The 26,797-nt window shown below is 45.9% G+C and overlaps 1 protein-coding gene across 2 annotated transcripts in view; it reads left to right on the top strand.

Annotated features, from left to right (window-relative positions):
* Ubash3b (ubiquitin associated and SH3 domain containing B) overlaps positions 1-21,543 on the top strand; it is a 140,896-nt gene extending 119,353 nt beyond the window's left edge. For both annotated transcript variants that reach the window (XM_051156238.1, XM_051156237.1), the window contains exons 6-14: positions 269-477; positions 5,978-6,110; positions 7,731-7,851; positions 9,460-9,582; positions 11,389-11,481; positions 14,109-14,253; positions 17,948-18,054; positions 19,454-19,563; positions 21,022-21,543. In XM_051156238.1, the coding sequence (XP_051012195.1) occupies positions 269-477; positions 5,978-6,110; positions 7,731-7,851; positions 9,460-9,582; positions 11,389-11,481; positions 14,109-14,253; positions 17,948-18,054; positions 19,454-19,563; positions 21,022-21,159 (1,179 nt within the window). In that variant the 3' untranslated portion in view covers positions 21,160-21,543. The remainder of the gene's footprint in view (positions 1-268; positions 478-5,977; positions 6,111-7,730; positions 7,852-9,459; positions 9,583-11,388; positions 11,482-14,108; positions 14,254-17,947; positions 18,055-19,453; positions 19,564-21,021) is intronic.
* The last annotated feature ends 5,254 nt before the right edge of the window (positions 21,544-26,797 follow it).

Raw genomic sequence — 26,797 nt, 5'->3', positions numbered from 1 at the left:
GATGAGTTCCTGAAAGTCACTTCTGAGTCCTGACAGGAAGTGTGAGCATGACTAGGGAACTGGAAGGTTCTGGAGCACCAGACACTACCCATAAAACCCTGGTGAGAGAGGAAGCACTTCCTGGCTAGAAGCCATGTCTGCCCAGAGCCTGTGACCCTGGGAACACTTATATGCAGTGTACTTGGTCATTGTATATACAGAGCATGATAGTGCCTGGGGGGCTCAAAAGAACGGTAGAGGGGTCTCATGCATCTTCTCCTTTTTGCAGACGTTACAGGTGATCTACCCCTATTCCCCTCAGAACGATGACGAGCTGGAGTTGGTTCCTGGGGATTTCATCTTCATGTCTCCCATGGAACAGACCAGCACCAGCGAGGGCTGGATTTACGGCACCTCGCTGACCACTGGCTGCTCTGGGCTGCTTCCGGAGAACTATATCACCAAGGCTGATGAGTGTAGCACCTGGATCTTCCATGGGTAGGTAGACCTGCTCTCCTGCCCTGTGCACTGCCACTGCCTATCCCAGTTCCTGCTGGGCAGCCAGCCTGACGCTGCTGCTACCCAGCCCCAACTGGAGGACTGCACATCTCATGCTGGGACCCACTGCTTCCGAGCTTCCTGTCCACCTCATCCTAGGCTAGTACTCCTGGGGGGAGGGGTGCACGGCTTCTCAGAGCAGCTAGACAGACTCCTCTGTCAGCCAGACCAGTGACAGAAAGATACTGAAAAGTCAAGAGCCCCGACTGAAGCCCTAACTTGCTAGGTAAGCCTGGGCAAGTCCTCAGACCTGGCGTGTATGTGCCTAGGTAGAAGAGACTGTATCCAAGGTGACGGGCAACTATCAGAACTAAACACAAGAGCATGGTGTGTGCCTTCCTTCTTCCCAATCCAAGGAACTCAAATCCAGCCCCAGGTTTCACTTGCTGGCTTGGTTTCCCCATGTAGCAATGTAGTTGAGAGGCAGAAGCCCTGAACACCCACTGCATTACCTAGCACTGTAGGGCCTGTCCCAAGGGAGCACAGAGGATGATTTTTGCCTTGAGGGAAAAGACCAAAGAAGCTGCCCTGCCCTGTGAGACAAACCACACACTCAAGATGGGAAAAAAATAACCCTCTGCCTTGCGTGCCTTCGGCAGCCCACAGGCATCCAGATGCCTCATGACCCTGAACATCTGGGTTTTTATTTTTAGAAATTTTTCTGAAGCTGAGACTATAGAAGTTGAGCCTCTGCAGTCACCATTTTATCCCATAAAAATAACTGAGGGCTGGAAGAGACTGTGTTGGCTAAGTGTGGCTGCTCATGTTTGTAATTCCAGCGTGGAGAAAGTAGAGATGAATTGGGCAGGGGTTCAGCCAGCCTGACCTGCCTGGGGAGTCTGGGGACAGTGAGAGACTTTGCCTTTAAAAAGGAGGAGGAGGAAGAGGAGGAGGAGGAGGAAGGTGAAAGACTAGCAACATGGTAAAGGCACTTGCCATAGAGCCTAATAAACACACACACACACACACACACACACACACACACACACACACACACACTCAAAGTACAGTCATGCATCACATTTGCAATGGCGTTTGGGTCAGGGGAGCCCTTTTATGCAGTAATGGTCCCCTCAGTTGTGTCACAGCATCCTAGCAGCTTAGTTTAAGCTCCAGTGATGTTCAGACAAGTCACCTGGTGAGATCGCCTCAAACATACAACCATGTGTATACTGAGAGCTAAGGATAATTTGCTTGGTCAAGAACAGCTCATTGGTTTTTTGTTGTTGTTGTTGTTGTTTGGTTTGGTTTGGTTTGGTTTAGCAATGGGCTTTATGTGGAGGAAGAGTACACACATGGAATCCTGCTAACCTGTACCTACAAGACTTTCCATCTAGACCTCTTCACTGAATTAGGAGTCAGGTTTCACCATCGGGAAAATTGACTAAACCCTACTCAGGGTACCATGGAGGGCCTATGTGTCATATCCTTTTATTTTGAAGATAGATGTTGGTGTTATTTTGTGGGAACTTTGAAATTAAACTATCAGGTCCATGGTCAACTGTAAGAGTATCAAAATACAAGGGTTAGACATTGAGACTCTGGTTAAGAAGTTGAATTCTAGCCAGGCGTGGTGTCACACGCCTGTAATCCCAGCACTCGGGGAGACAGAGGCAGGCAGATCGATGTGAGTTCGAGGCCAGCCTGGTGTGCAAAGTGAGTCCAAGACAGCCAAGGCTACACGGAGAAACCCTGTCTTGAAAAAAAAAAAAACGAAGAAGGAGGAGAAAGAGGGAAGAGGAAGAAGGAGGAGGAGGTTGTTGCTGAGTTCTATTCCAGTTATATCCAAATCCTAAATCTCTCACATGCCGCCTGGGTAAACCTTGCCCGAGTTGGGTTACTCCTCTGGGCCATCATAAAAGAGAAACTCGTTGCACATATAGTATAAGTTGTGGTCACTGTAATGAAGAACAGCCCTACTAAATCTATGGTGGCTCTACAGCAGTGCTGACTACAGAGTGCCACTGGTGTTTGTAATTTTTTTTTTTTTTTTTTTTGGTCTGTGTTTACCAGACTTCATTAAGCTAAATGTCTCTTCCCTAAAAAAACGGCGTGACAGGTGTGCACTTTACTGCTCAGCTGCAGACGTAGAAATGACTCACGGAGGCATAGCTCAGCTCCACTGTAAGAGGCGTCTTCTCCTGTCTTAAGATGGACAGTCATGGGGAGACACATGAGTCACCTGGCTTGACTCTGACTGGCTGGCTGCATGACAAGATTTAGGGAGGCTTCAGGCAGCGCGCAGGGACATGGCATGTCGGTGGCTCTCATGTCTCTCCCCACTGTTCCTTCGTCTTTTGAATACCTAAGAAAGTGTCTTCTTTCCCACTGCCCTTTCTGGTGGGCATTTGTTCCTGAGTGTCCCTAAGTACCTTCCAGGTGATGCTGACCTCTTGTCCTCTAGAACAGGGTCATCTGCCGGCTCTCACACAGTCCTAGCCTGTTCTAGGGAGGGGCCTGAACCTTCTTGCTTCCTGAGAAGGGGTTCTCAGTGTCAGGCCCGCTTCCTCTCCACCCTGCTCTGACACTGTCCCTGCGATGTCTCAGAGGAGCCAGGTCTTTTGATTCTAGTGACATTGAAGGTGGGAAGGAAGCTGTCATTCCCCTCACCAAGGGAACTGGAGGGAGAGAAAGGGCCCGATCACTTTCTTCCCAGCTGTGAGAAAGCAAAGAACTTAGAGACATGGGCAAAGGAGATGTCAGCATGCTTCCAGACAGCTAGACACTGGAGGCCCTGAAGCTTTGATGATCTAGACAGGAAAACTGACGTTTCTTCCATTGTGTGTCGTTGGGGAGGCTTTCTGCTTAAAATAAAGGCGAACAGCTGGTCTGGTAGAGTGTGTGAGTGCCTTGGATCTCCTTGGGCTATACTTACTTTAATTTGCCCATAACAGGTTTAATTTGGCTGCACATCATATCAAACAGGCACAGCTCTGTCGAGCTGCAGGATCCTGGTTCTTCCTCATAGGCTCTGAGCCGTGGTTGGTGAGGAGCAGGACACAGCCAAGATGTCTGATGTGCGTAAGGACGCAGATATTTCAGGGTCTGACACCTTTGCCTGAGCATATAGTCTGGCTGAGGACATAGCTCAGTGGGAAGGATGCTTGCTTGCCTAGCATGCCTGAAGCCCTGGTTTTCATTTCAGCATCACAGAGAGGAAGTGTGGTGCTGCCCTCCTGCAATCCCATCACTTGAGAGGAGGAAGCAGGAGGGTCAAGAGTTCGAAGCAAGCCTTAGCTGTATGTGGAGTTGGAAGCCAGCCTCTACTGTGAAACCCTGTCTCAAACAAAACCAAAAACTGGCTTATCATTTGTAGGGAGAAAGCAGGGGCATAGGGGACTTCTAATGGCAAAAAAGTGTGCCAGAGTGTTAACATCGTACAATTTCTTGAAAAGAAAAAACAAACAAACAAAAATCCAACCAACTCCTGACCTCTGACCTGACCATGCCACCTGTGAGTATTTACCCACAGGACTTGAAGGCAACACACAGTGATGTTTATTAAAGCATTGTTCACAATAGCTAAGTTATGGAATCAACATAGGTGGCATAGGTCAGCGGAGGAATGATTAAAGAAAATGTGGTAAATATATGCAGTGGAATTTGATTTAGCAAAAGATGCCATAAATGAATTAAGTCAGACTAAGAAATCAAGATATTGCATGTTCTTTCTCTATCACAAATTTTATATAGGTACGTAAAATCATACACACACACACACATATATATATATATACACATGTGATATGAATATAAAAATGAAGCTGCTTAAAGGAGTTTGAGGAACTAATGGGGGGGAAACATGAGGCTGGAGGGAGTAGAGGGTGCAAATGTGATCCAAGTGCAACTCTTTTTGACATAAGATATGTATCCCCCGCCCCCACTACCACCAGACAAGGGTCCTGTGTAGCCCTGGCTATCCTGAAACTCAGTACATGGAGCAGGCTGACCTCAATCTCAGAGAGTTCTGCCTACTTCTGCCTCCAGAGTGCTGTGACTAAAGGGGTGTGTCACCACACCCAACACCAAAGTACATTAAGTACGTGTATGACAGTGTTCTTATGAAATTTGAGCACTTGTGTGTAATGAATATATGTAGAAAATACTAGAGGTGGGTAATTAAAACCAAAAAGCCCTAACAACCAGTTAGCTTACTGATTTCAGAAAATATGAAAAAAAATTCAAAGGTACAATTCTAATAAACATACCATGTTAAAAGACAAATACTGCAGAGTAGGTGCTTGCTAACCAGCTCAGATTCTTAGGTCTATAGACGCAAACCCTGGTGGCACTCAGAGGAAGGATAGCAGGTTACCAAGAAGAGACTTGATACCCTATGAGCATATAAAGGGGGAGGAAGTCCCCCTCAGGCACAGTCATAGGGGAGGGGAGTAAGGAGAAAATGGGAGGGAGGGAAGAATGGGAGGATACAAGGGATGGGATAACCATTGAGATGTAAAAAGAATAAATTAATAAAAGAAAAAAAGAAAAAAAGAAGAAGAAGAAGAAGAAGAAGAAGAAGCAAACCCAGACTCGATTGAAACAAACTGGGCCTTTCCAAGAGCATAAAATTAACATACAAACACTTCTCTTTGAGACTGCCAGGAGATGTTTGTTGGAGCTGCCCAACGGCCATATTTAAGTAGCACCCTTCATTCCATAAAGCTTTGGGACGTCGTACTGTGTTCAGGAATTCCAGTGTGGCATGTTCAGACAGTTTCACTCAGCCAGGTCTCCCCTGGGCCTCCATAGTCACAGGGGCATAGTAAGAAGTAAAACTTGGTTTACAGCTCCAAACATCTGGCAAGAGTCAAGTCCTCTGAAACAGCCTAATCTTGAATCATCTTCTTGGAGTTGCTGAGGAGGTGGGCACAGTGCTGGAGACTGAAGAGGACAGGTTAAGGGATAAAGGTCAAGCTCCTGAGAGCCTCAGGGCCACGGGCAAAGTGGTGCTGGGAACACATCTGCCCACACATCCCTCAGATGGAAATGACCATGGAAAAGATTAAAGGCGATGGGGAACTGTTTATTTTCAGTGCAGCGACAGAAAGAGCTGGAACAGTGGTACATAATTGACACCTCATTATTCCTTAACATGTCTCTGCTGCCAGCCCTGCCTGCAGCATTCTAATAAGCCTAGAATCACTGGACCCCATCCCTGCCCAAAGGGATGCGTGCATCTGTTCTCAGCTCTGAGAGCTAGCTGCCCCTTGTTTATTAACAGCAAGATGTCAGTAAAAACAACAACAACAACAACAACAAAACCCAAAACACACAAGATGTTCTTGCCTGGGGATAGGGTGTTCACTGCTCAAATTCCCAAATACCATATGACCAGACCATCCTTTGTCCTAATTCTTATAATCCTGCTGAGCTTCAGCCTGAGCAACTGGCAACTCCTGGCCAAAGCAGTTAACCCTTTCCTCTCCTCCCTGTGCAGTTCTTACTCCATCTTAAATACGGTATCATCCAGCTCGCTCACGTTTGGTGATGGAGCACTGGAGAGAAGGCAGCATGAGGACCAAGGCCTTGGGGAGACAACACCTCTTACAATCATCTGCCAGCCCATGCAGGTAAGGCCAACCGTGAGAGTCATGTTCTTGAATCTAATCCTGATGCTTCTGTTTATTTATTTGTTTGCTTTGTTTTGTGTTTTGAAACAGGGTTGGTTTTTTGTTTTGTTTGTTTTTGTTTTTGGTGTGTGTGTGTGTGTGTTCCTGCCTGTCTGTAGACCAGGCTGGTCTTGAACTCAGAGATTCTCCTGCCCTTGCCTCCCAAGTGGTAGGCATGCATTGGCCTGACCTGGCCAACCAGGTTGCTTTGAGGGCCATCCTCAGCATTGACCTTGCTCCTTTCAAAGGTCCCCTCACTTTATGGGGAGGCAGTGCACAAAGCCATAAAAGACACACAACAATCTTAAGCCAGAAAGAGACAGGTGAGGGGGGTGCTAACGGTGGACATCACAGTGTGAATTTGGACTTGGAAGTAAGGCCATCCCAAGGAGAGAAGAGGAGGCTTTCTCTCTTCAAAACCAGAATGACACCCATACTTGTATCAGTAGAAAGAGGGTCTTAGCATAGTAATTGGCCCAGTGAGAATTTGGTATATTTATGACACTTTGTGGGCAGGCTGGAGAAGGGAGTAGAAGCAGTTGTCAAGCAGAACAGTGGCAAATTGAAAGTTCAACATGCTCAGGATGTAAAGGGAGGTGCAGTTTGTCTGGAGCCCAGGGTTTGAATTAAGAGACATCAGGAGAGCAGGTGGCAAAGTCCACAGTACCAGTCCACACCTTAGACCCTGGAAAAGCAACAAGAAGCCATGAAAAGAGTGTTAGCCAGCAGCAACCTAGCTGCCCAAGGCAACTGCGAACATGCAAGAAGGATGCTGAGGCATCTGTGCAGCTGTGGGACCAGCTGTTGTCTCAACTTGCCTGTGTCACCACTGAGAAGTTGCAGCCATCCCCCCTGAGCCCATTCTGGAAACAGCACACATGATGACTAGAATATGCAGAGCAAAGCTGGAGAGATAGATGGCTCAGCGGTTAAGAGCACAGACTGCTCTTCCAGAGGTCCCAAGTTCAGTTCCCAGCATCCCACATGGTGGTTTATAGTTGTCTGTAATCTAGTCCTAATGAGTTCTTCTGCCTCTGTGGACACTGCATGCACTTGGTACATATACATGCATGCAGCCAAAACACACATACACATAGGTAACAAATAATAAAATTGTAGAAATATAACGTGCACAGCAGGGCACTGAAGATAAAATAGGCATGAGGAAGACACATGTGTGACGATAGAATTTCTCCCTCCCTGAAGGAGCTGTTAACGCATCTCTTTGGAGGGGACAGCTGTCTTTCTCAACCATCATCTTTACATTAATGGTTGGTTTGACCTGTGAACTGTACCTTGAATAATCCTCCTGTTACAGTAGGGGGCAGCAAAGAGCACAGCACATTCATAGTCCCTCATACTTCAGACCATCTGCAGGTATCTCATGGGAGCCTGAGAGTAGCCTGTGAAGTCTGTAGGATGAGTTTACTATCCTCACTATATAACCAGGCCAGACTTAGCCCACGGCAGTCAGAGGGATTGTCAGAGTCATCCACTGGCCGATTTTGTCCTAGAGCTCAGCTTCAGGGTAGGTCTGTGATGACCTATGCACCCTCACTCTTTGCCTTTCTTTCTCTGCAGCCCCTGAGAGTCAACAGCCAGCCTGGACCCCAGAAGCGATGCCTCTTTGTATGTCGGCATGGGGAGAGGATGGACGTTGTATTTGGGAAGTACTGGCTATCCCAGTGCTTCGATGCCAAAGGTGAATGACTGTAGTCTCTCCGTTTGTCCAGTTTGACTGTCTGTGGTTTCGGTTACCTACAGGTAAACATGGTCTAATGCTAGTGAGTGGAAAAGTCTGAAACAGGCTGTCTTCATTAGGATTTCTATTGTTGTGTTGAAACAACAGGACCAAAACGCAAGCTGGGGAGGAAAGGGTTTATTCATCTTACACTTTCACATTGTAGGCCATCATTGAATAAAGCCAGGACAGGAACTCAAAACAGGGCAGGAACCTGGAAGCCGGAGCGGATGTAAAGGCCATAGAGGGGTGCTGCTTACTGGCTTGCTCTCCATGGCTTGCTCAGCATGCTTTCTTATAAAACTCAGGACCTCCAGCCCATGAATGGCCCCACCCACAATGGGCTGGGCCCTCCCACATCAATTGCTAAGTAAGAAAATGCTCTACAGTCTTGACTACAGCCCAGTCATATGGAGGCATTTTCTCAGTTGAGGTTTCCTCCTCTAGGATGACTCTAGCTTGTGTCAAGTTGACATAAAATTAGCCAGCGCACACACATTTCATATGCTTTAAATTGTAACTCCCCCCCCCACCACCACCAAATTCTGGGTAATGTGATCAAATCTCAAGCTATCCAACTATGTCCCACCTAGGTTGTCATCCCTTCTTCAGTGTATCCACAGTATATACGCTACCCACCTATTAGTTGCTTAATAGCATCTTGGTTATCAAATCTTCTATCACAGCTCACTTGATCACGTAGATACAGTATCCTTTCATAAGAAGCCCAAGTAAGCCCGGTATGGTGGTGCACACCTTTAATCCCAACACTCAGGAGGCAGAGGCAGGAATATCTCTGTGAGTTCAAGGTCAGCCTGGTCTACAAAGTGAGTCCAGGACAGCCAGGGCTACACAGAGAAACCCTGTCATGAAAACAAAGAAGAGGAGCAGGAGGAGGAGGAGGAGAAGAAGAAGAAAAAGAAGAAGCCCAAGTATAATACAGTAGGATATTTTGTGCGAGACATCTGTGTAACTTTTGTTACATTATATCATTTTATTATTCCTCATTACTGTGGCTGACTTACAAGTTAAATGTTATCATAGGTGTGTTTGTGGCGAGGGTAGAGCATAGTCTGTTCATGACTTGGCACTATCTATGCTTTCAGGCATCTAGTAGGGCTCTTGGGACGCATCTTCTGCCTCTAAGGGGGGCTGCTGTTGGTTGGTGGCCTTCAGAGCAATGCATACCCGTCACGACCTTTAGGGGGCGCAGTCAAGCTACTTTTATGAATAACAAATCATTTTAACGTACTTAGAAAGTTGCCAGAATCTCTAAGCCCTTCAGAGGAAAGATAAGTGTTCTTGTCTCCATTCTATAAACTGAGGTTGTCTGTTTCTTAGACTCACTGAGAAACCCCCTTACCGCTATCATCAGCAGAAGGGAGAGTGGACTCTAAGGTAATCTACTGAAGAAAACATGTCAGCCTCGATATTTTCCATCGGTTTCTGATGGTTCAACTCAGTGTCCTTGACCAAGGAGGAGGGAAGGGTCAGGATCATTGAGCAGTCTCAAGTGACCAAGAAGTCTATGCAGCTTTTAATTGATCTTCTTCCCCTCCCCCACCCCAGGCCGCTACATACGCACCAACCTGAACATGCCTCATAGCTTACCTCAGCGGAGCGGCGGTTTCCGGGACTACGAGAAAGATGCTCCGATCACTGTGTTTGGGTGTATGCAAGCAAGACTAGTGGGTAAGGGCTCTCAGTGATTGCATGGCATCTCCTGGCTCCGTCAGCAGCCCCACACCCTGGGTGCGCAAACACAGTGCTTACGGCTTTCCTTTCTGTGTGTTTGGTTGGATTTCTGAGACAAGGTCTTACAGACCAGGCCGGCCTTAGAACATCAGGGTTTCCTGCCTCAGTCGTCTGAGGGCTTGGGATTATAGGCAGGCCTCTGCTGGTTACAGATGTGGCCCTGCTGAGGAGTCAAAGAAGGAAAGTCAGGCTTGGTTGACTTATGCCACTGATCTAGTGGATGTACCAGCTGCTAGCTCAAGGCAGCAGCATCTGCCATGGTGGTGTAAGAAGTGCCGGTGAGGAAGAGATGCAGGGACATTGCTGAATTTGCAGAGGCCCAGTGACATTTTGAAGCTGTTCAGTTCTTTGGAAGCGTTTTCTATTCTGGTTGTGCAGAAACAATGCCTTGTACTACACTGTTATTTAATATGTATTTACTGATGACTTACCCTGGCCAAGTTCCTGGACTAGGTAACCGGGACCCAAGGGTGAAGGTTCATGGGAACACATGTATGTACTGTGATGACATCAGACTATACTGCTGACTGAACAACAAACCCCGCACAGAGCATGAGGAGACTATAAAAAGAAAAGAGAAAGGATAGAAGGAAGCAATGGGAGAGGGAGGGAGAAGGAAGAAGGAAGAAGGAAGGATGATTAAGCGGCAGGGTAAGCCAGGGCCTCACATGGGAGTCATCTGAGCACAAAAGGAGCAGAAGGCAGAGGGAGGAATTCTTGCTGTAGAAGACAATACAAACAAAATCACAGAAGTTAGACATAGCACCGGGAGATCCCTGCATGACAGGCTCAATGAGGAAAGAATGGGCGAAGGCACGGAAAACAAAAACCTTGTGACCTGAGTTCAATCCCCAGAACCTATGAGAAAGTAGGAGGGAACTAATTCCATAAAATTGACTTCTGACCTCCATATGTGCAGGTGCATATGCTCGAGATATCTCTCCCTCCCTCTCTCCCTCCCTCCCTCCTCCCTTCCCCTCTCCCTCTCTCCTTCTCTCTCTCTCTCTCTCTCTCTCTCTCTCTCTCTCTCTCTCTCTCTCTCTCTCTCTCTCCATCCCCCCCTGCCTCCCTCCCTCCCTCCCCCCTCTCTCTCCCTCCCCCTCCCTCTTTCCCTCTCCATGGCCCCCCTCTCCTAGTAATAAATACTTAAAATAAATAATATTAAGAGTACAGGGTATGTGCACCCTTCTTACTTACTGAGTGCAGGTTGAGGCAGGTCAAGAGAAGGAAGAACAAGTCCACGGAAGACATCAACACCACATGATGATATTTAGAGTTTCCCCGAGTAGAGAAAAGAAGTGAACCCCACACGAGGAAGCGTTAAAAGCATTGGACACTGGGTTTCCAGTGTTCAAGAGTCTGGGCAGCTGAGATTCGGGCTAGCACACTGGAAGTAAAGCAACATCTGACTTTTACAGTATCAACCCTCTCCCTGCTACCACAGAGCGGGTTTCAACTTCCTCCTTGTAGAAGTCAGAGCATTATGCTGTTTGTAGCCTCCCCTAAGAGGGCCTTTGCTGCACTCTGGCACGAGAAAGAAGGAAAGAAAAAGGCAAGAAGAGACGTGTTGCTTGGCCTCCTGCATGCACGCCCTGATGAGGGAATCTGGCCAACACTCCTGGCTCTCTGTGAGCTCCTACTGGGAAAGGGAGGCGTGTGGGTCTGCTTGGCAAGGTTCCACTGAGGTTAGGCTGATGCCCTAGTGAGGCTGTCACACTGATTCTCTGTTGATTTGCTCGGCAGGTGAAGCCTTGTTAGAAAGTAACACCGTTATTGATCACGTTTACTGCTCTCCATCCCTACGCTGCGTTCAGACTGCACATAATATATTGAAAGGTAAGATCCTGCCTGGACGGAGGTTACATGGTCCAGCCCTCTGCTTCCTGTCACTTACGGAGCTTCAAAAACTGAAAGTTTATTTTGTTTTGTTTTTTGAGCAAGCTTTCAATGTGACATGTATAGCCCAGATTACCATCCAACCTACAGCAGTCCTCCTGCCTCAGCCTCCTGAGTGCTAGCATTGCAGGCTTGAGCCACCATGGTTCGCACAAATCTGGAGCTTTCATTGAGGATTCTTCCACAAGGTGACCGACCTTGCACAGAAGTCATACTCCTGACAGTGTAATCCAGATAAATAGAGGGTAGTACTAATTTTTCCCTACAAATTTTAAGCTGTCTTGGGTGGATTGTAGCTGTACAAATATTTGCGCCTCTTACAGAGATGACTCTTTTTGCATTTAAGCAGTTAGACCAGCTTACTTGGCTTTGATCTGTTGTTTACTTTTTGTTTTCAGCAGTAACTGAGCTGTTGGGAGTTCCACATCATCATCATCCTAGTTTCTTCAGTTAATTGGAAAAACATTTATTTATTTACTTACTTTTTGAGACATGGTCCCACTGTGCAGCCTTGACTGGCCTGGAACTCTCTGTGTAGACTAGATTGGCCTCACACTCACAGAGATCCACCTGCTGTCCCTCTCAAATGCCGGGATTAAAGGTGTGCACCACCACGCCCCATCAATTAGAAAGGCTTTAAAAGCTGCATCTCTCTAAAGCACTCAGCTCGCACCCTGAACTCCACGGATATTTGCATCAGAGCAATCTCCGTTTTAGTCCAGTGGAAGGAAGACAGCGAGCTGGATTGAACTTGAGCCAGACAAGCAAGTGAGGCAGAAATAAAGAAGGCAGCAAAATATTTGGCACAGCCCTTGAGTCCTCTGTTCTTTAGCCTTAAGTAAGCCTTAATCTTGGTACAGAGGCATGTGTGTGTTAACTGCACACAGAGAAACTGGACCACATGCGATGTAAAGGGAGCTGGGTGGATGTGAAGGGAAAATTATACTCTGAGAGAATCACACTGTGATGAAGGAGAACTTGTGCACTGTCGAATGTAAGTGTCTGACGTCGGGCTCCCTGGTAGACAATGTGGGTAATGTATGTGAACAGCGTACACTGCTGCACAGTAGTTGGTGCTGACAGACTCGCTGGAGTGTGGGTTTGAGTGCGGGTTTTCTTTTGTAAGACATCATGGAATTTCCTTCAGAAAGAAGAGCTGTAACATGAGTGAGCTGGGCGTGGTGATGCACACCTGTAGTCCCAGTAGCATTCCAGAAGCAGATGGAACAGAAGGGTTGAGAATTGTGAGGCCAACCCAGGGTACACAGTGAGATTTTGTCTCTGAAGGTAAAAGGAGAGTCACCGGCCTGGACAAATTGAGTAATGAGACGTGTGGAAGAGAGAGTTCCCCTTAAATCAGACAACGCCAAGGGTACTTGGTGAAGATGCAGCCAGAGTCATAAATGCACATGTTTGTAAAGCAGAAGTTGTATAATTTTGCTTTTTTAAGCACATGCTTTATGTATAGCTGGACAATTTACGTATTAAATAACACTGTAAAACACAAAATTTATAAACTTTGTCCAAACCTGTGTGCTTCTAACTTAAGCGTTACATGAGTCTAGAAGGAAGGGATTAACTGCCTTGTAATTTTTTTTAGAAAGGGGGATGAGATTGTACTATAATTATGTCATTTCCCCCTCCCTCTCCACCTCCCAAACCCTCCCACACACCCCTTCCCACCCTTCCCTCATGACCTTTTTCTTCATTGTTGTTACATATCTAAATACATACAACCCGCTTGGTTTGTTCAGTGCTTCTTGTATGTGTGTTTTCAGGGCTGTTAGTATTGGATAGCCAATTGATGTGCTCTTCCCTGGAGAAGGCCTACCCCCTTGGAGCTTCCTCCAGTGGCCCATAGTTCCTTGTGTAAGGTTGAGGCTTCATGGCTTCCCCCCAAACCCCCTCCACCATCATGTCTGTTGGCGTCATCCTTGTTCAGCTCACGTTTGTGAGACTTTACGGGTGCAGCTTCTGATATTCCTAGACAATCTGGTAGCAACCCCCCTGATCTTCTGTTTCTTCCCATCTTTCTGCTCCCTCCTTCACCATGTTCCCTGAGTCTTAGGTGCGGGGGTGCTTTGTAGATGTAGCCACTGGGACCAGGCTTCACAGCACTGCATTTTATTGGTTGTAGTTTTCTGAAATGGTCTCCGTCTGTTGCAAAGAGAAGTTTCCATGGTGAAGGGTGAGGACCTCACTTACTGATGGGCATAAGGACAAATATTTAGAGTGTAGCTGGGGACTGTGTTGCTTTGGTAAAGTGGTGGCCGTAGTTTCTCCTCCAAGACCCATGACTTCGCTAGCCTTGAGTATTTGGCTTGGTATCCAGTACCAGGCACGACTTCCCTCTTGTTTTGTGGGTCTCAAAAAGTCTAATTAGAAAGCTGTCGGTTACTGCCCAAGTACGTATGCTCCTGCTACACCATCACAGTTATCCGGCCACACTTGTGCATGGCACATCCTGGTCTGCCTTGTAATTCTTTTTACCAGTTTGTCCTGTGGTTCACTTTTCCACTGACAATATGGTGGGTCTTCCTTCATCTTAATTTTACTTCATCCCTAAGGTTTACAACAAGACAATCACTTGAAGATTCGGGTCGAGCCGGGCTTATTTGAATGGACCAAGTGGGTTGCTGGGAGCACATTACCAGCATGGATACCTCCATCAGAGTTAGCTGCAGCCAACCTGAGTGTTGATACAACCTACAGGTAACCCGTGACTCGCCGTCTCCCTAGGGCCCTGTGCCCTGAACTTTTGCTCTGCCATGTTCATCAAGCAGATGATGAACCGAGTGAGGCCCTACAGGGAGTTAGTTGTTCATAGTGGTAGGGATCAAGCTATGGTTTTAGAAAACAACACTGGGGGAAATCCAGTGTTTCCTCCTATTCTTCACCCCACCCACTCTTGTGTTCAGATTTCCTAACTTTATTATATGTATTTCAGTGTAATAGTAAAGCCATTTTGTATTTTAGGGACATACACAGGGTGGTCATAAAACAGCTCAGTGGATTAGGGATGTGTGTCACCTTCCATTTTGACTTTGAGTTTGTCAGATCACCTGCTCTTTTCTCTTTTTGAGAGGGGGGTCTCTTGACGTAGCCTAAGCTGCCCTGGAACTCATGATCCTCCTGTTTCTGTCTCCCAAGTGCTGTGACAACAGGCATCGACCACCATAGCTGGCTTCCACTGATTTTTAGTTCTTCTATGTTAATTTATTGTTTTTATGATACTAGAAAGTGAAAGTGAGTAATGTGTGTATACATTCTATGTGTGTGCATGCGTATAAGCACTCTACTGAGCTACGTCCCCAGCCCAGAAAGCCATTTTTATGTATAAAAGAGTCCACATGGCTTACCTATGGTAAAACATTTCGTGACCATGCATGGAAATAATAACAATAACATTACTGTTATAAAAATGAGCATTATTAATGTTTTCCTGGCTTTCAGGTTCTGTGTGTTCTGCCTTGTGGTCATCCTACTCCTGTTCCACTGTTGTTTCCTTTAGACCATACTCTGTGCTAGACCGTTTTCTTTAATGCCCCCAGGTGAACAGTCTGCATGCCTGGTAAAGAATTAGCCAATAATAACACAGTGACAATACATTCAAAAAGCCATTCAAACACTTTGAGGAAAGCCAGATAATCACAGCCATTCCAGTGGGAAACTAAATTCCTCTGTCTTAGGGCAGAACTTGGAGAAGTAACCAGCCTATGTAGAATGTTCTCCCTTGTGCTCTCTGTTGTCCTCTCCCTTCAAATACCTTAACTGTGACTAACCATTGAGTTCCTGCGAAGGGAAGGACGGGAGAGAATGTCCCTTTCAGCATTCACTCTGCTGCTCGAACTGAGATAACCCAGGTGCTCAGCTCTGTGCTCCTGCCTGTCCCTAAGGGAATTAACTTACCTCAGACATAACTTTACATCGGGCTTTTCACTAGAACACCTCACATTTTGTTCTATCCTTTCTCTGCCTACTGTTTTTCTCTTTCATGGGGGAAGCAGCAATAGACTATTGTCCCTGAGCCACCAGCCACCACCTTGCTGCCTGGGAAAGAGGTCAAGTTACTGTTGACATTGGTAAAGTGGCTCTCCTCTCTCTCCATATAGCCCCATCCAGGTCATGGCTAGGTTTTAGTTCCCACTGTGAATATGTGCTACAACATTTCCCAAGGTGACCTACAAAGTTAGGCAAATGCTTCCTCATTGAGCTTTTCTATGTGCCCAGGCCACACCCCCATCAGTGGTACAGGCAGGATGAATGCTGGGAACTGCTGGATCAAGACACAGTTTTTGTTCCAGGTTTTCTTTTCCATTTTAAAACTCGGTGTAACATTTTCTGTCTATTTTGAGTGGGATTAGGAAACCTCTAGTTCCACGAATAAGTCGAAAAAGTCCAACGTGTCAAGTCTTGCTTATAGGAGAAATGTAGACCCTGTCCTGTGACCACCAGGATGCCCTTCAAGATGCTGCAAGAAGCAAAAGGCAAGAGCGGATGAGGAGCTAGATCCTAGGATCCCATTTTTCATTTACACAAATCTCAAATATGACAGTGTGGTCTCGCCCATGAAGGGACTCTCTGTCCATACAGCGTGACCCTTTGTTACAGAACGAGGAAGAGAGGAGCTCCTGGGACACAGGGTAACATGAATGACAGTGGAACTGCATACAAGGTGGGGAGGAAAGAGCAGGCCACAAAAGAGTTCATTCCAGAACACAGATGGCCACCCCTAAGTGGTGGTGACTCTTGCCTCTACCTTTCCTCCAGGGAAGAGTCAGGTGGTAAGAATCAGGAAGCGTTCTCCTGGGAGAGACATGCCTACTGAGGTTAGGGAAAGCAGGGCCCCTCCAAACACAGCAGTCATAGGCTTCCTGGTAGTAAAGTAGAGAGAGAGTCAAATGGGCAGTCTTCCCGGATTTTTGTTTATTTGTTTGGTTGGTTGGTCTGCTGTTTGAGAGTGTTTTATTCTGTAACCAAGACTGGCCCTCAACTCCCACTGGTAATATTCATGCCTTGGCTCTGTGAGCTCTGAAACTTCAGGTTTGTGCTGGGTGATCTTGAAGAGGACACTATCAGAAGTTATCCTGTGTAAGAGGTTCAGTTCCCAGGGTACATCCAAGACTCAGATTCAGATCCCAGCTCTAAGAGTTGCTAAAGCGGGCTGGAGAGATGGCTCGGAGGTTAAGAGCACTGACTGCTCTCTTCCAGAGGTCCTGAGTTCAATTCCCAACAACCACATGGTGGCTCACAGTCATCTGTGATGAGATCTGGTGCCCTCTTCTGGTGTATATGCAGGCAGAACACTGCGTATATATGATAAATAAATAAATAAATATTGAGAGAGAGAGAGAGAGAGTTGCTAAAGACTTGAGCAAGTCAGCTGTCACCTTGGAGCCCGTTTTGTCACTTAGAATTTGTGAACACGTTGCTGGGATTATACTGGAAGATTGCAGGTAGTGCACTTGCATAGAACCCTGACACATGGGAGCTTCTCAGTAAATATTTTTAGTACTAATTTTATAGGTACTGATTTTAAAATCATTGTCAAGATGCCATGTGAATTTAGAGAACTCAACACCACCTGCGCCAGCCACCACACTTCAACAAATAAAGGCACAACAAAATAGAAAAGGTATAAGTTGTAAGGTGATACAAATATCTCATGGACCAGAAACTCCATAAAATAAATGGGTGTAAACAGACCAAGAGGGTCCCATGGGTGCTGGAACTGGTCACCATGATGAAATGCTTTGGCTCTCGTCTTAAATGCCTTTAGATTGCATCACATTTAGGGTGTCCATTGATAGCCTCCCCAACCTGGTCCACACAGAGAGCCTCTCAAGTGGAGAAGTTAATTCATTTTTATGTCCCTCATGCTTTTCCTAGTACTGTGTACACGGCTTAAAATGAGATACAAAGAGAAAGAAGTGGCTGACGGAAATTCTATAAGCTCACAAATAGGCAAGCAACACACCTGTTTTTCAAAGCTCTCCTCATTGTGAATAAGGCTACTGAGGTGAGCCTTGGATATCCCAGGTGATCTCTACAGAGGGACCCTGTCTCCACCTTGCTTCCTATAAGCCATGTGATTAGGACCCTCAGTGACTAGTAATGTCAAGAAAAAATGGTCGTCTGTTTAAGGGCGTCCCTGTAGTTAAGAGGTTCACTGGATGCCTCATTTTCCCAGCAAGTCACAGAGTGACACTATAGCCTTTCAACCTCAGCGTCCACATAATGGAAATTCTCTTCCTTGCACCTTCTTCCTTTCCAGAGAAATAGATAGATAAACAGAAATAGGGGGACTTCTAAGAGGTCTTGAAATGTTTAGAGTGATGTCATTTGCTTTATCTCAGGATGAAAATGTCAGTATGTTTCCTTTCCTTTGTCCACTTTTCCACTGTAGACCTCACGTTCCAGTCAGCAAATTAGTGATTTCGGAATCCTATGACACGTACATCAGCAGGAGTTTCCAGGTGACGAAAGAGATAATAAGTGAATGTAAAAGTAAAGGTAAGCGGCTTTACCTGAGACTTCATATTTAAATATGTGAACATCTCTCCGTGATTTATCAACTGTCTGAGATGTTTGAATTTGCTTTGTCAAATTCAAATGTAATAGGGAAGAAGTATGTTTCCAGGCTCTCTTGTAGAGACTTTCAATTTCAGCTTGTGATATTCTAGGAGGTTCTAACAAGGCAAGGATTGCACAGGAACCCAGAAGATGCTGTTAACCGCATAAAGGAACTTGTGTTCTGTACTGTACCTTATGGAGGGGATGCCTGGTTAAAATTTCCAGTTCTCTAGAATAATACATTTACCTACCATGGTCCAGGGTAGCAACATCAACTCACAAAGTCACCCACAGGAATGCATGCATATAGTGCCTCTGCTGTCACCTGCCGAGAACAGCGTTGGGTAAAGCTCAAGTCTGTTTGCATCTGCTAGAGACCGGTCTCAAATAGTTGATGACATGCAGGACCGACTGCCCACCATGAGTCTGAGGTTAATATATTTATAACTCAGGGGAGCAAAGATTACTGCTACATGCATGCAGATATTAACAGTGCGTAGTCACAGGCAACTAAGGATGCCTGAGTCCCACATTGCAGTTATTACTGATAAGCTACCCACCACCATAAAGGTACATGAGGCATGCTCTCAGCTGTGAGGTCCCAGGGTTCACAGTTCAGCAGTGGTGACATTTAAAATGGTATTAAGAGGGGCTGGCTCAGGGAACCTACCAGCATGGTTGTCTTGTGTCTTGACTTTGGTGATGGTTAAACAGAGATACACATGGGAAGACATCACCATAAACTGTGCTCATTTATAAAGCAGTGATGATGAGCCTGGTGAGGTCAGAATTACAAATTGCACCCATGTCCACTTCTGTGTTTTTGATGGTAAACCACATCATGAAGCATGGAATCATGGGAGAGGCTGGGTGAAGAGACATGAGACCTCCCTGCTCCAGAAGGGCATGGGGGTAATAACTGCCTATAAACTTGTAAGTATCTCTACTTTCTATTTTAAAGAATACTTTTAGTTCTCTTTAAATTATTACAAGGTATTAGATACTATTGTGATGCTTTCAGGTGGTGTGTATTTTAGTAGAGTCTCCTGCCCCAAATTTACGTATATTTATTTGCTGTGTCCTGGACTAAACCCAGAGCATTATGCATGCTAGAAGTGCTGTGCCACTGAACTCCATCCCTAGGCTTCTCTCAAGATTTTAATTAACATACAATAATTGCACATATTTATAGAGTGCAGTGTGACTTCAATATATGCATATGCAGTGTGTAGTGAGACAGAGGAATGAACTTGAGAAGATAGGTCATCCTCCTGAGGGCTTCTGTCTTGCCTTGGTCCCTAGTTTATCTTTCAGCCCGGTTGCTTCTCTCATTTCCTAGGAAATAACATTCTGATTGTGGCCCATGCATCTTCTCTTGAAGCATGTACCTGCCAACTCCAAGGCCTGTCCCCTCAGAACTCCAAGGACTTTGTACAAATGGTCCGGAAGGTAAGTCACCCTTGCACTTCCAGGGCCAGTGGTACTTGTGTATTTATCATTGTTCGGTGACTGGCTGATAGCTAATTTCCTTGAGGCAGAATTTTCCACTGCGCTGGGAAGACGACGCATTTACTGTCTGACTCAGCCAAGATGTGTTCAGTGGCTCTTTGTACGGTATTTGATTAGGAATGTGTGAGAGGAAAAGGTTTTATGGAGGAAGCTAAGAACTGCAAGTGATGAGGGAATAAACTGTGGCAAGTACAAATGCAGCGAAGATCTGAACCTGAAAACAGGGCCCAGAAGGCAGGCCCAGGGAAGAGACATGTGAGAACGACCAGGATGAAAGATAAACTTGGGACACGGCAGGACGGAAGCCCCAGGAGGCTGACCTAGCCCTCCAGTCTGGATTCTCCTCCCCCTGCCTGTATTTTCCATCAGCCACATCTCACGCACACCTTTTCAGGTGAGGCAGCCAGCTCTTTCCCCTTCGAACAGAGACCCTAGTTCAAACTCTTACAATAAAAAGGTTCCATTTAGGGAAGCGTCTGTCCCATTAGTCTGTAAGCTATGAAAGTAGAGGCCAGGTTGGTTGTCTTGTTAATGGCTGTACCTCTGAACACAGAACACAAAAATAAGATCTGAATTGCCATGACGGCCCATGCCACAGGTACATGTGCTGTGCTCCCTGCCCCCCAAAAATAAAACAAGGTTGGCTTCTTTTTATTAGGGAAGTAGACGCTGGATGATTAGGACTTCATGGTCGTCCTTAGCTGCATGAGTTCAAGGCCAGCCTGGGCTACATGGGACCGTATCTCAAAAACCTTGGCTATTCTTTCCTACTATGCCCAAATATAATGTGAGAAATCCTCAGTATACCTTTTTGGTACATAGTTCGGAGTTGATCCTTGTCACAGTTGCATTATTCTAGTGTCTCCCCAGCTTGGTAGTCAACTGTGGTCTGGCGATACAATATTGTACAGTAAGTATTGAATGGTGAGAAATGGGTTATAATCACATGGCATCTATTATAGTATACTGCTGTTAAAACTGTTCTGTTTCATTTATTATTGATGATGTCTTATTGTGTCTAGTTTATAGGTTAAATGTTATCATAGGTGTGTAAATATAGGGGAAAGACACATACAGGGTTTGATACTGTCTAAGTTTCAGGCATCCACTCGGAATCTTGAGTTTATCCCCATGGTTAAGGCAATCGTGTTCTCCCACGCTATCAGCCACCAATCTGTAACAACGACGTAGGGACACATTGGCCAGGTCCTGCTAATAGATACTAAGGCTATTACCTTAGAATTACCAGGTTCGTCCTTTTGGGATTGTTTTTTGACCTTTGGAATGTTTTACATTTCTGCCAGTATGCCCTGGGAACACCTGAGTGTCTTGTGTTGACACAAAGTAAATTAACCCTCAGTCTTCTGTTTCCCCCTTTCCTTGCTGCTCTGACTTCAGATCCCATACCTCGGCTTTTGTTCCTGTGAAGAATTGGGAGAAACTGGAATATGGCAGCTGACGGACCCGCCCATCCTTCCCCTTACCCATGGACCCACCGGGGGCTTCAACTGGAGAGAGACTTTGCTGCAAGAATAAGCCGCCTGAGAGGTGGGAAGAACTGGCCTCCGGTGGATGAGTCCTCAGGATGTTCAGCGACAGTGGAAAAGCCTACACTGCATTCGAAGTGGACAGACAGCTCAGAATCACTTACGTCCTTCTTTTCACGCTTGAGGGTCTTACGGTGAGACTGTGTCAATGAGAGAAAGGCAGGACTCAGAGGGAGAAAAGAAATCCATCTTCTCTGGACGTGCCTAGCTACCAAGGCTTTGGAGAATTGTCTTCCTACGCTGGGGCGCCTGCTGCAGCAGACACGACCATCCTCATTTGGGCTATGCATGGCTACAGAGCCTCGCTCTTCTCCCCCACCCTCAAGAGGTATGCAAGGGGAACTGTGTCTCCGTGTGCCAGACTCCATTTGCAGGCAGGGCAGAGCCACACTGAGGAGTGCTTTGATGGTTATTAGAAACCATCAGAAGAGTCCTGCAGTGATACAGCAGACTCTGTTCACTAGTGTGCAAGGCGCCGGCTCGAGGACTCCCAGCATTCATCCTGGTACCACCACTTGCTCGCCAGAGCAGCCTAGCCCTTCATGCTTCTACCTGTGAAGTGGGGGAGGAAAGCACTTCCGCTGTCCAAAACACAAGAACACAAGTGATACATTGAATGGGAGGTGCAGCGACGTGCAGGGTGTTAATCGAGTTGAAATTCCCCCTGGATAGCCCGATGAACTGTGAAATCCCCGAGCCTGTCTGAAGCAAGACCTGTCTTTCCCACCCAGGCTCTAGACTGTGTTAAGCAGTTAAGGAGATGGACATTTGCAAGGATGTGTGTTCGATTCATTATTCGGATCGGCAGAAGACCTCCTTCAGTGCAATGCGGATATTTTTAGAATCCGTACTGAGGGTTGTGCTGTTATCTTCAGTCCACGTCAACTGCAGCGGAGTGTCCATAGGGAAACCCGTTCTAGGTTGTCTAAGGAAGCCCAGGGACTAAGGCCAATGATGACAGTCACAGCCGCACTGCTTCTTTTGCTGTCCTCTTTGTTTGCTTTTCTATGATAATTTAAAATAGATGGGAGGTAGGACTACTTGAAGGAAGTTGGGAGAGCCACAGCCTCTCTGTGGACTCTCGTTACGCCTACTTCCTGTATTTAGAGAAAGAGTGTGTGTATTTAAAAGAAGAATAAATGACAATCAAACCAAAACATCACTTATCAATGTCTATTTAATTGTGTGCATAGCGGTTAGGGCCACAGACAATAACCTCCTGTGCGATAGTTCATAGTGTAGCGCCTGGGTGCAGATTGAAACCCCAGCCACTAAGATGTAAAACAAATGTATTGTAGAAACATTACACTGTAGCAACCAGATAGACACCTGTGCCTGTATGTGGAATGGAAATTTGATAGCCAGCCCCCTGAAGATTTGATAGCCAACCTAACGAAGAAGGAGGGTCAAGGTTGCTGGCTACATGGTAATCAGCAAAGGGATGGCACTTGTACTTTTAAAGACACAGAAATTTGTCACGAATTTCACATTTTGATTAAATAAGCTGTGATTTTTTTTGTTAGTCCTCAAAAGAACACAGGCCCAACTTCCGGCATGGATTATGTTTTAAACGTAAAATATCTTGAAGGAAAAGACTCCAATTAAAAGCTTTAAAAGAAGTCACATTACAGCCACTGTAATGTCCCTGTCACTCATTCTTAATGGTGTTCGTAGTGAAGCAAACCCTCTCTCTGTTCACTCAGATCCACAATGATTCGCCACCAGCTTCCCAGGTTTAGTGCTCAGAATGAGTCTCGAGCACTTTTCGCCGGATTTCCTCGACACTATAAGGAATGCTGTGGGCAGCGTCTGTGCTTGTGAAAAACAGTCCATCCCGGGTTCTCCCCGTGGCTCTCTTGGGCGTCTTAGTCTTAAGTGGTAATTGACTGGCTTTGATCGGGCTGCATTCCACTGTGCTTAGTCCAGTGTAGACAGTTCCTGGGGCAGTTGTCTACAGAGCCAAAGAGGTTAGAATCTGCAGCCGTTTTCTGAATGCGTTGGTGCAAAACTCTTGACTGCAGAAAAAGTTTCATTATCCAAATTGCTTATCAAAACGACCGGGAGAATCTGAATTCAATCAACGTCTTGCTTGTTTATTTAAAACAAAACGAAACAACAACAACAACAAAAAATCCTAACGATCCAATCCAGCTAAGCAATCCTTTGGGAATCACGTTGAACACGTGGACAGAGACCTCTGCATCATCAGATTTCATACGCATACAAAAGTTTTATGCTGGCAGTAGACCCTGAATTGAGGCTGGTTCTTTTTGATCTGCAGCTCATACTAACTCAAATGGTATCTGGGAGAAGGAATGAATCCAAGGCAGGGAAGGAAAAAAAAAATAGTAAAATATTTTCATCATGTCCTCCTCCCCCTTTTTTTTTTAGTAAGTGTTGGAAAGCCATCTGAAATACAAACCAGGGGAGATTAAATTAACCAAAAGGTTTAGTACGGGATTACAAGTCCAGCCAGTGTCCTACTTCACCAAGTATATGCATGCTCCAGCATTATTCCTAGGTAGGACTTTGTTCCTGTGATTTCCTCTGTGGATTTGTGGGAATAATTGGCGCATGTTAATGCACACACTGGGGCTGTCCTTTTCCCAGGCCCTCCTCACCACCACTGCTTGGCTGTAAGAAGCACAGTGTTTCACCCCAAGGTGACAATAGCATTCAGACAATGGTCATCCAATCAGATTCATCCATTCTGAATGGCTGATTAAGTGGCCACCTGATGGCTAAAAGAGGGCTTTATTTTTTAACCCTGTGATGAAAGGCTTGGGAGAGTTTCTACTTTTTATTTTAACTATACTTTAACCAAAGAATTACTTTAACCGTATGTTTGGAAGATGATTTTGCTAAATAAATAAGTAAATAAAAATAAATATGCCTTCTGGAGTCTTGGGGTTTTATAAATCACTGTTGATCATTTTCATGCCAGTTTTGTTTGGAAGAAATGTAAATGGTCTTCCTGCTATGTGTAGCACTGCCCTGGATGGATCCTGTGAAAACAAAGTCTCTTCTTCCTATTATCTGACGTCATGGAGAACTCACTGAACGGCAGCAGGAAGAGACGTTCCTATCTCACTGCCTTTGGAGAAAGCTGTATTTCTGTGCTCTGTGACCTGGGCACTGGGTTTAGTTTCAAAGCAGTGATGAATTGCTCTTTGGAATCTGCTCCCAGTGTATTCGTGTGTTAGAATACAGACGAGCCTCTCACCAAGCTTCACAGGCGCCGGCACAGTCAACTGAACCAAATCGGCACAAAGTTGGATAATGAGACTCCTGGAGATTTGCATTTAAATTGTGACTTGCACATGCAAGTGAGGAGAAAGAAGAGGGGGTCTAGTCTTAGCGAGCCTGTGCTGCCACAGCGATAAGACTGGCAAGGAGGGGAGGAGGGCAGCCTGACTTAACATCTATTTAGGGCAATGTTCATGTTACAAAGGTGATGGGGGTGGGGCACCGTTAGGTGTTTTTCATTTTTATACGCATAACTAAGATTGGATTTGCTTTTGTAACTCTTGATCGTTGATTTCTGGGAAAGGGACCACAGACATTGCCTTTTGATGCAAAAGAAATAGCTAGTGTGTTACATACATATAGTATTCAGTTTGTTGTGTGTAGGTTGAAGATTTAGAGTCATTAGTAGTCAAATACTACACAGTCAGCCCTCACAGGTATTTGCCTGGCACTCCTTAGCTGCCATTACTTGCACAGAAATTTTGCAGCTGTTAACTATTTGTGGAACTCTGTATGGGATACGTGTGCAACGTGAAAACAGTATATATATACTGATTCTTTGGTTGCCACTAGGATGGGAACAGCATCCCAGAGCCTTTGAGTTTTGCATAGACCACTCTGAACCTGCTGTGTTGGGAAGGAGTGTCAGTTTCTCTTTCACGTATGAGACTTTTGTGTCGCTTTTTTTTTTCTATGTGATTCGGGTGTATTTGTTTTGGGGGGGGGTGATTTTCTAATTATAAAAAAACAGAAAACCATACCTAGCCCTACTGCCAAATGCTTTGTACACTGTCCGAACCTTTTGTGCTTCCTTGGCTGAAAAGCTGGTCTTCCGGAGAGAGCTCCGACAGCGTTGTCATCAGTTCACTGCATTCCAGGGCCATACCCACTGAAATGGTTCAGTGGTGACCTGATAAAAAGAAACTGTCCTTGGTCAACCCCGAGCAAGTGCAGCTTAAGTCCCGAGTGTGGTGTCTTCCTGTCATGTCTTCGCTTGGTACTGTGGTCACTGTGACTGTGTAGGTGTCCGTTCAGTGGAGGCGCACGACTCTAGTCCCAGCACTTGGGGAGGCTGTGCCGGTAGATCTCTGAGTCTGAGGCCAGCCTAATCTACAAAGCCAGTTCAGGACAGCCAGGGCTACACAGAGAAACCCTGTCGAAAAATCAAGAGTGACTCTTGCACAGAGATTGAAGGATACTAGCTGCTGATAGGAAGGGAGAGAGCGCCTGCAGCCCTGTGAGTCTCAGGTCATTTCTGGTGAGGCATTCAGATGGAGATGTGAGGCCCCAGTAGACACTGAAAGAGTGAGATCCAGTTCATCCTAGGCAAACTAGGGGGTGGAGGGGGCATGCAATACCTTTCAGTCACCTGATCCAAGGTTTAGAGCCAAGGCTCCTGTGACGATTACAAATTAACAAGGGAGCAATGGACATGATTAACTTTTGTACAGCATGAAGAACTTCACAAAGAACAACATACATGTGCATAACCTGTTATGGTTTGGTTTTGTTGTTGTTGGGTTTTTGTTTGTTTTTTGCTTTTTTTGTTGTTGTTGTTGTTTTGTTGAGACAGAGACTCACATAGCCCAAGCTAGCCTTGAACTAGTCATCTCACTGAAAGGGGCTTTAAATTCCCCATCTCCTGTCTCCACACCTTAAGGCTGTAGGCACACACCACCACACAGGGATAAAGCCTAAAGGTTCTAGTGCTAAATTTGGGGGCAAGTGGATGGTCGGAGAGCAATCGGATAGAGCGAAGAACATGATCTGATGAGCTGCTGGCGGCTGTTCCACCTGCTTGGTTCTCCCTGGTGTCCCACTAGCATCAGAGACAACAGACCCCTCTCTTCTCAGTTGTCAAAATAGGATCTCCTGGAAGGATTCTGGGACCTGCCTGGATAGGGCAGCAGAGCTTTGAATATCAGTCATAGGTTTTATGACCTGCTTTGGGAGAGAACAGTGCAGGTGTTTGGAGTGACCTTCCTGCTGTCATTTTCTAACTCCTTCAGATCTTCAGTTATACCAAAGAGGGGGTGCAGTTCAGAACCCCCATTGGCATCATCATTCCTGATCAGTGACCATTTCAAGGAGTGATATACCAGACACCATCTTCCGAGCAAGAATATGAAAGATAAGGGAGGGGTCATAAATCTAGCTCTGGCTACATTCTACGCTCATGGCTCCATTTCTAAGTTATATATTAGGATACAATTTTAAAATAAGCCTTGAAAGCAGATTTGTACCCAGGACATGAACGCAGATTTTCATCACCACACCCGTCCACAACCCTGGTGGAGCCCACTTTCTGAGAAAACAAAACAGCCAGTTCTGGAGTCTGCACAAAAGACCAGGTTATGTTTAGCCTTCTGGATGGTTCTCAG

The sequence above is a fragment of the Acomys russatus genome, chromosome 14 (assembly GCF_903995435.1).
Source record: "Acomys russatus chromosome 14, mAcoRus1.1, whole genome shotgun sequence".
In the NCBI taxonomy this organism is placed as follows: domain Eukaryota; kingdom Metazoa; phylum Chordata; class Mammalia; order Rodentia; family Muridae; genus Acomys; species Acomys russatus.
The sequence above is the reverse complement of the archived record's forward strand: the minus strand, read 5'-3'. Positions and strand labels throughout refer to the sequence as shown.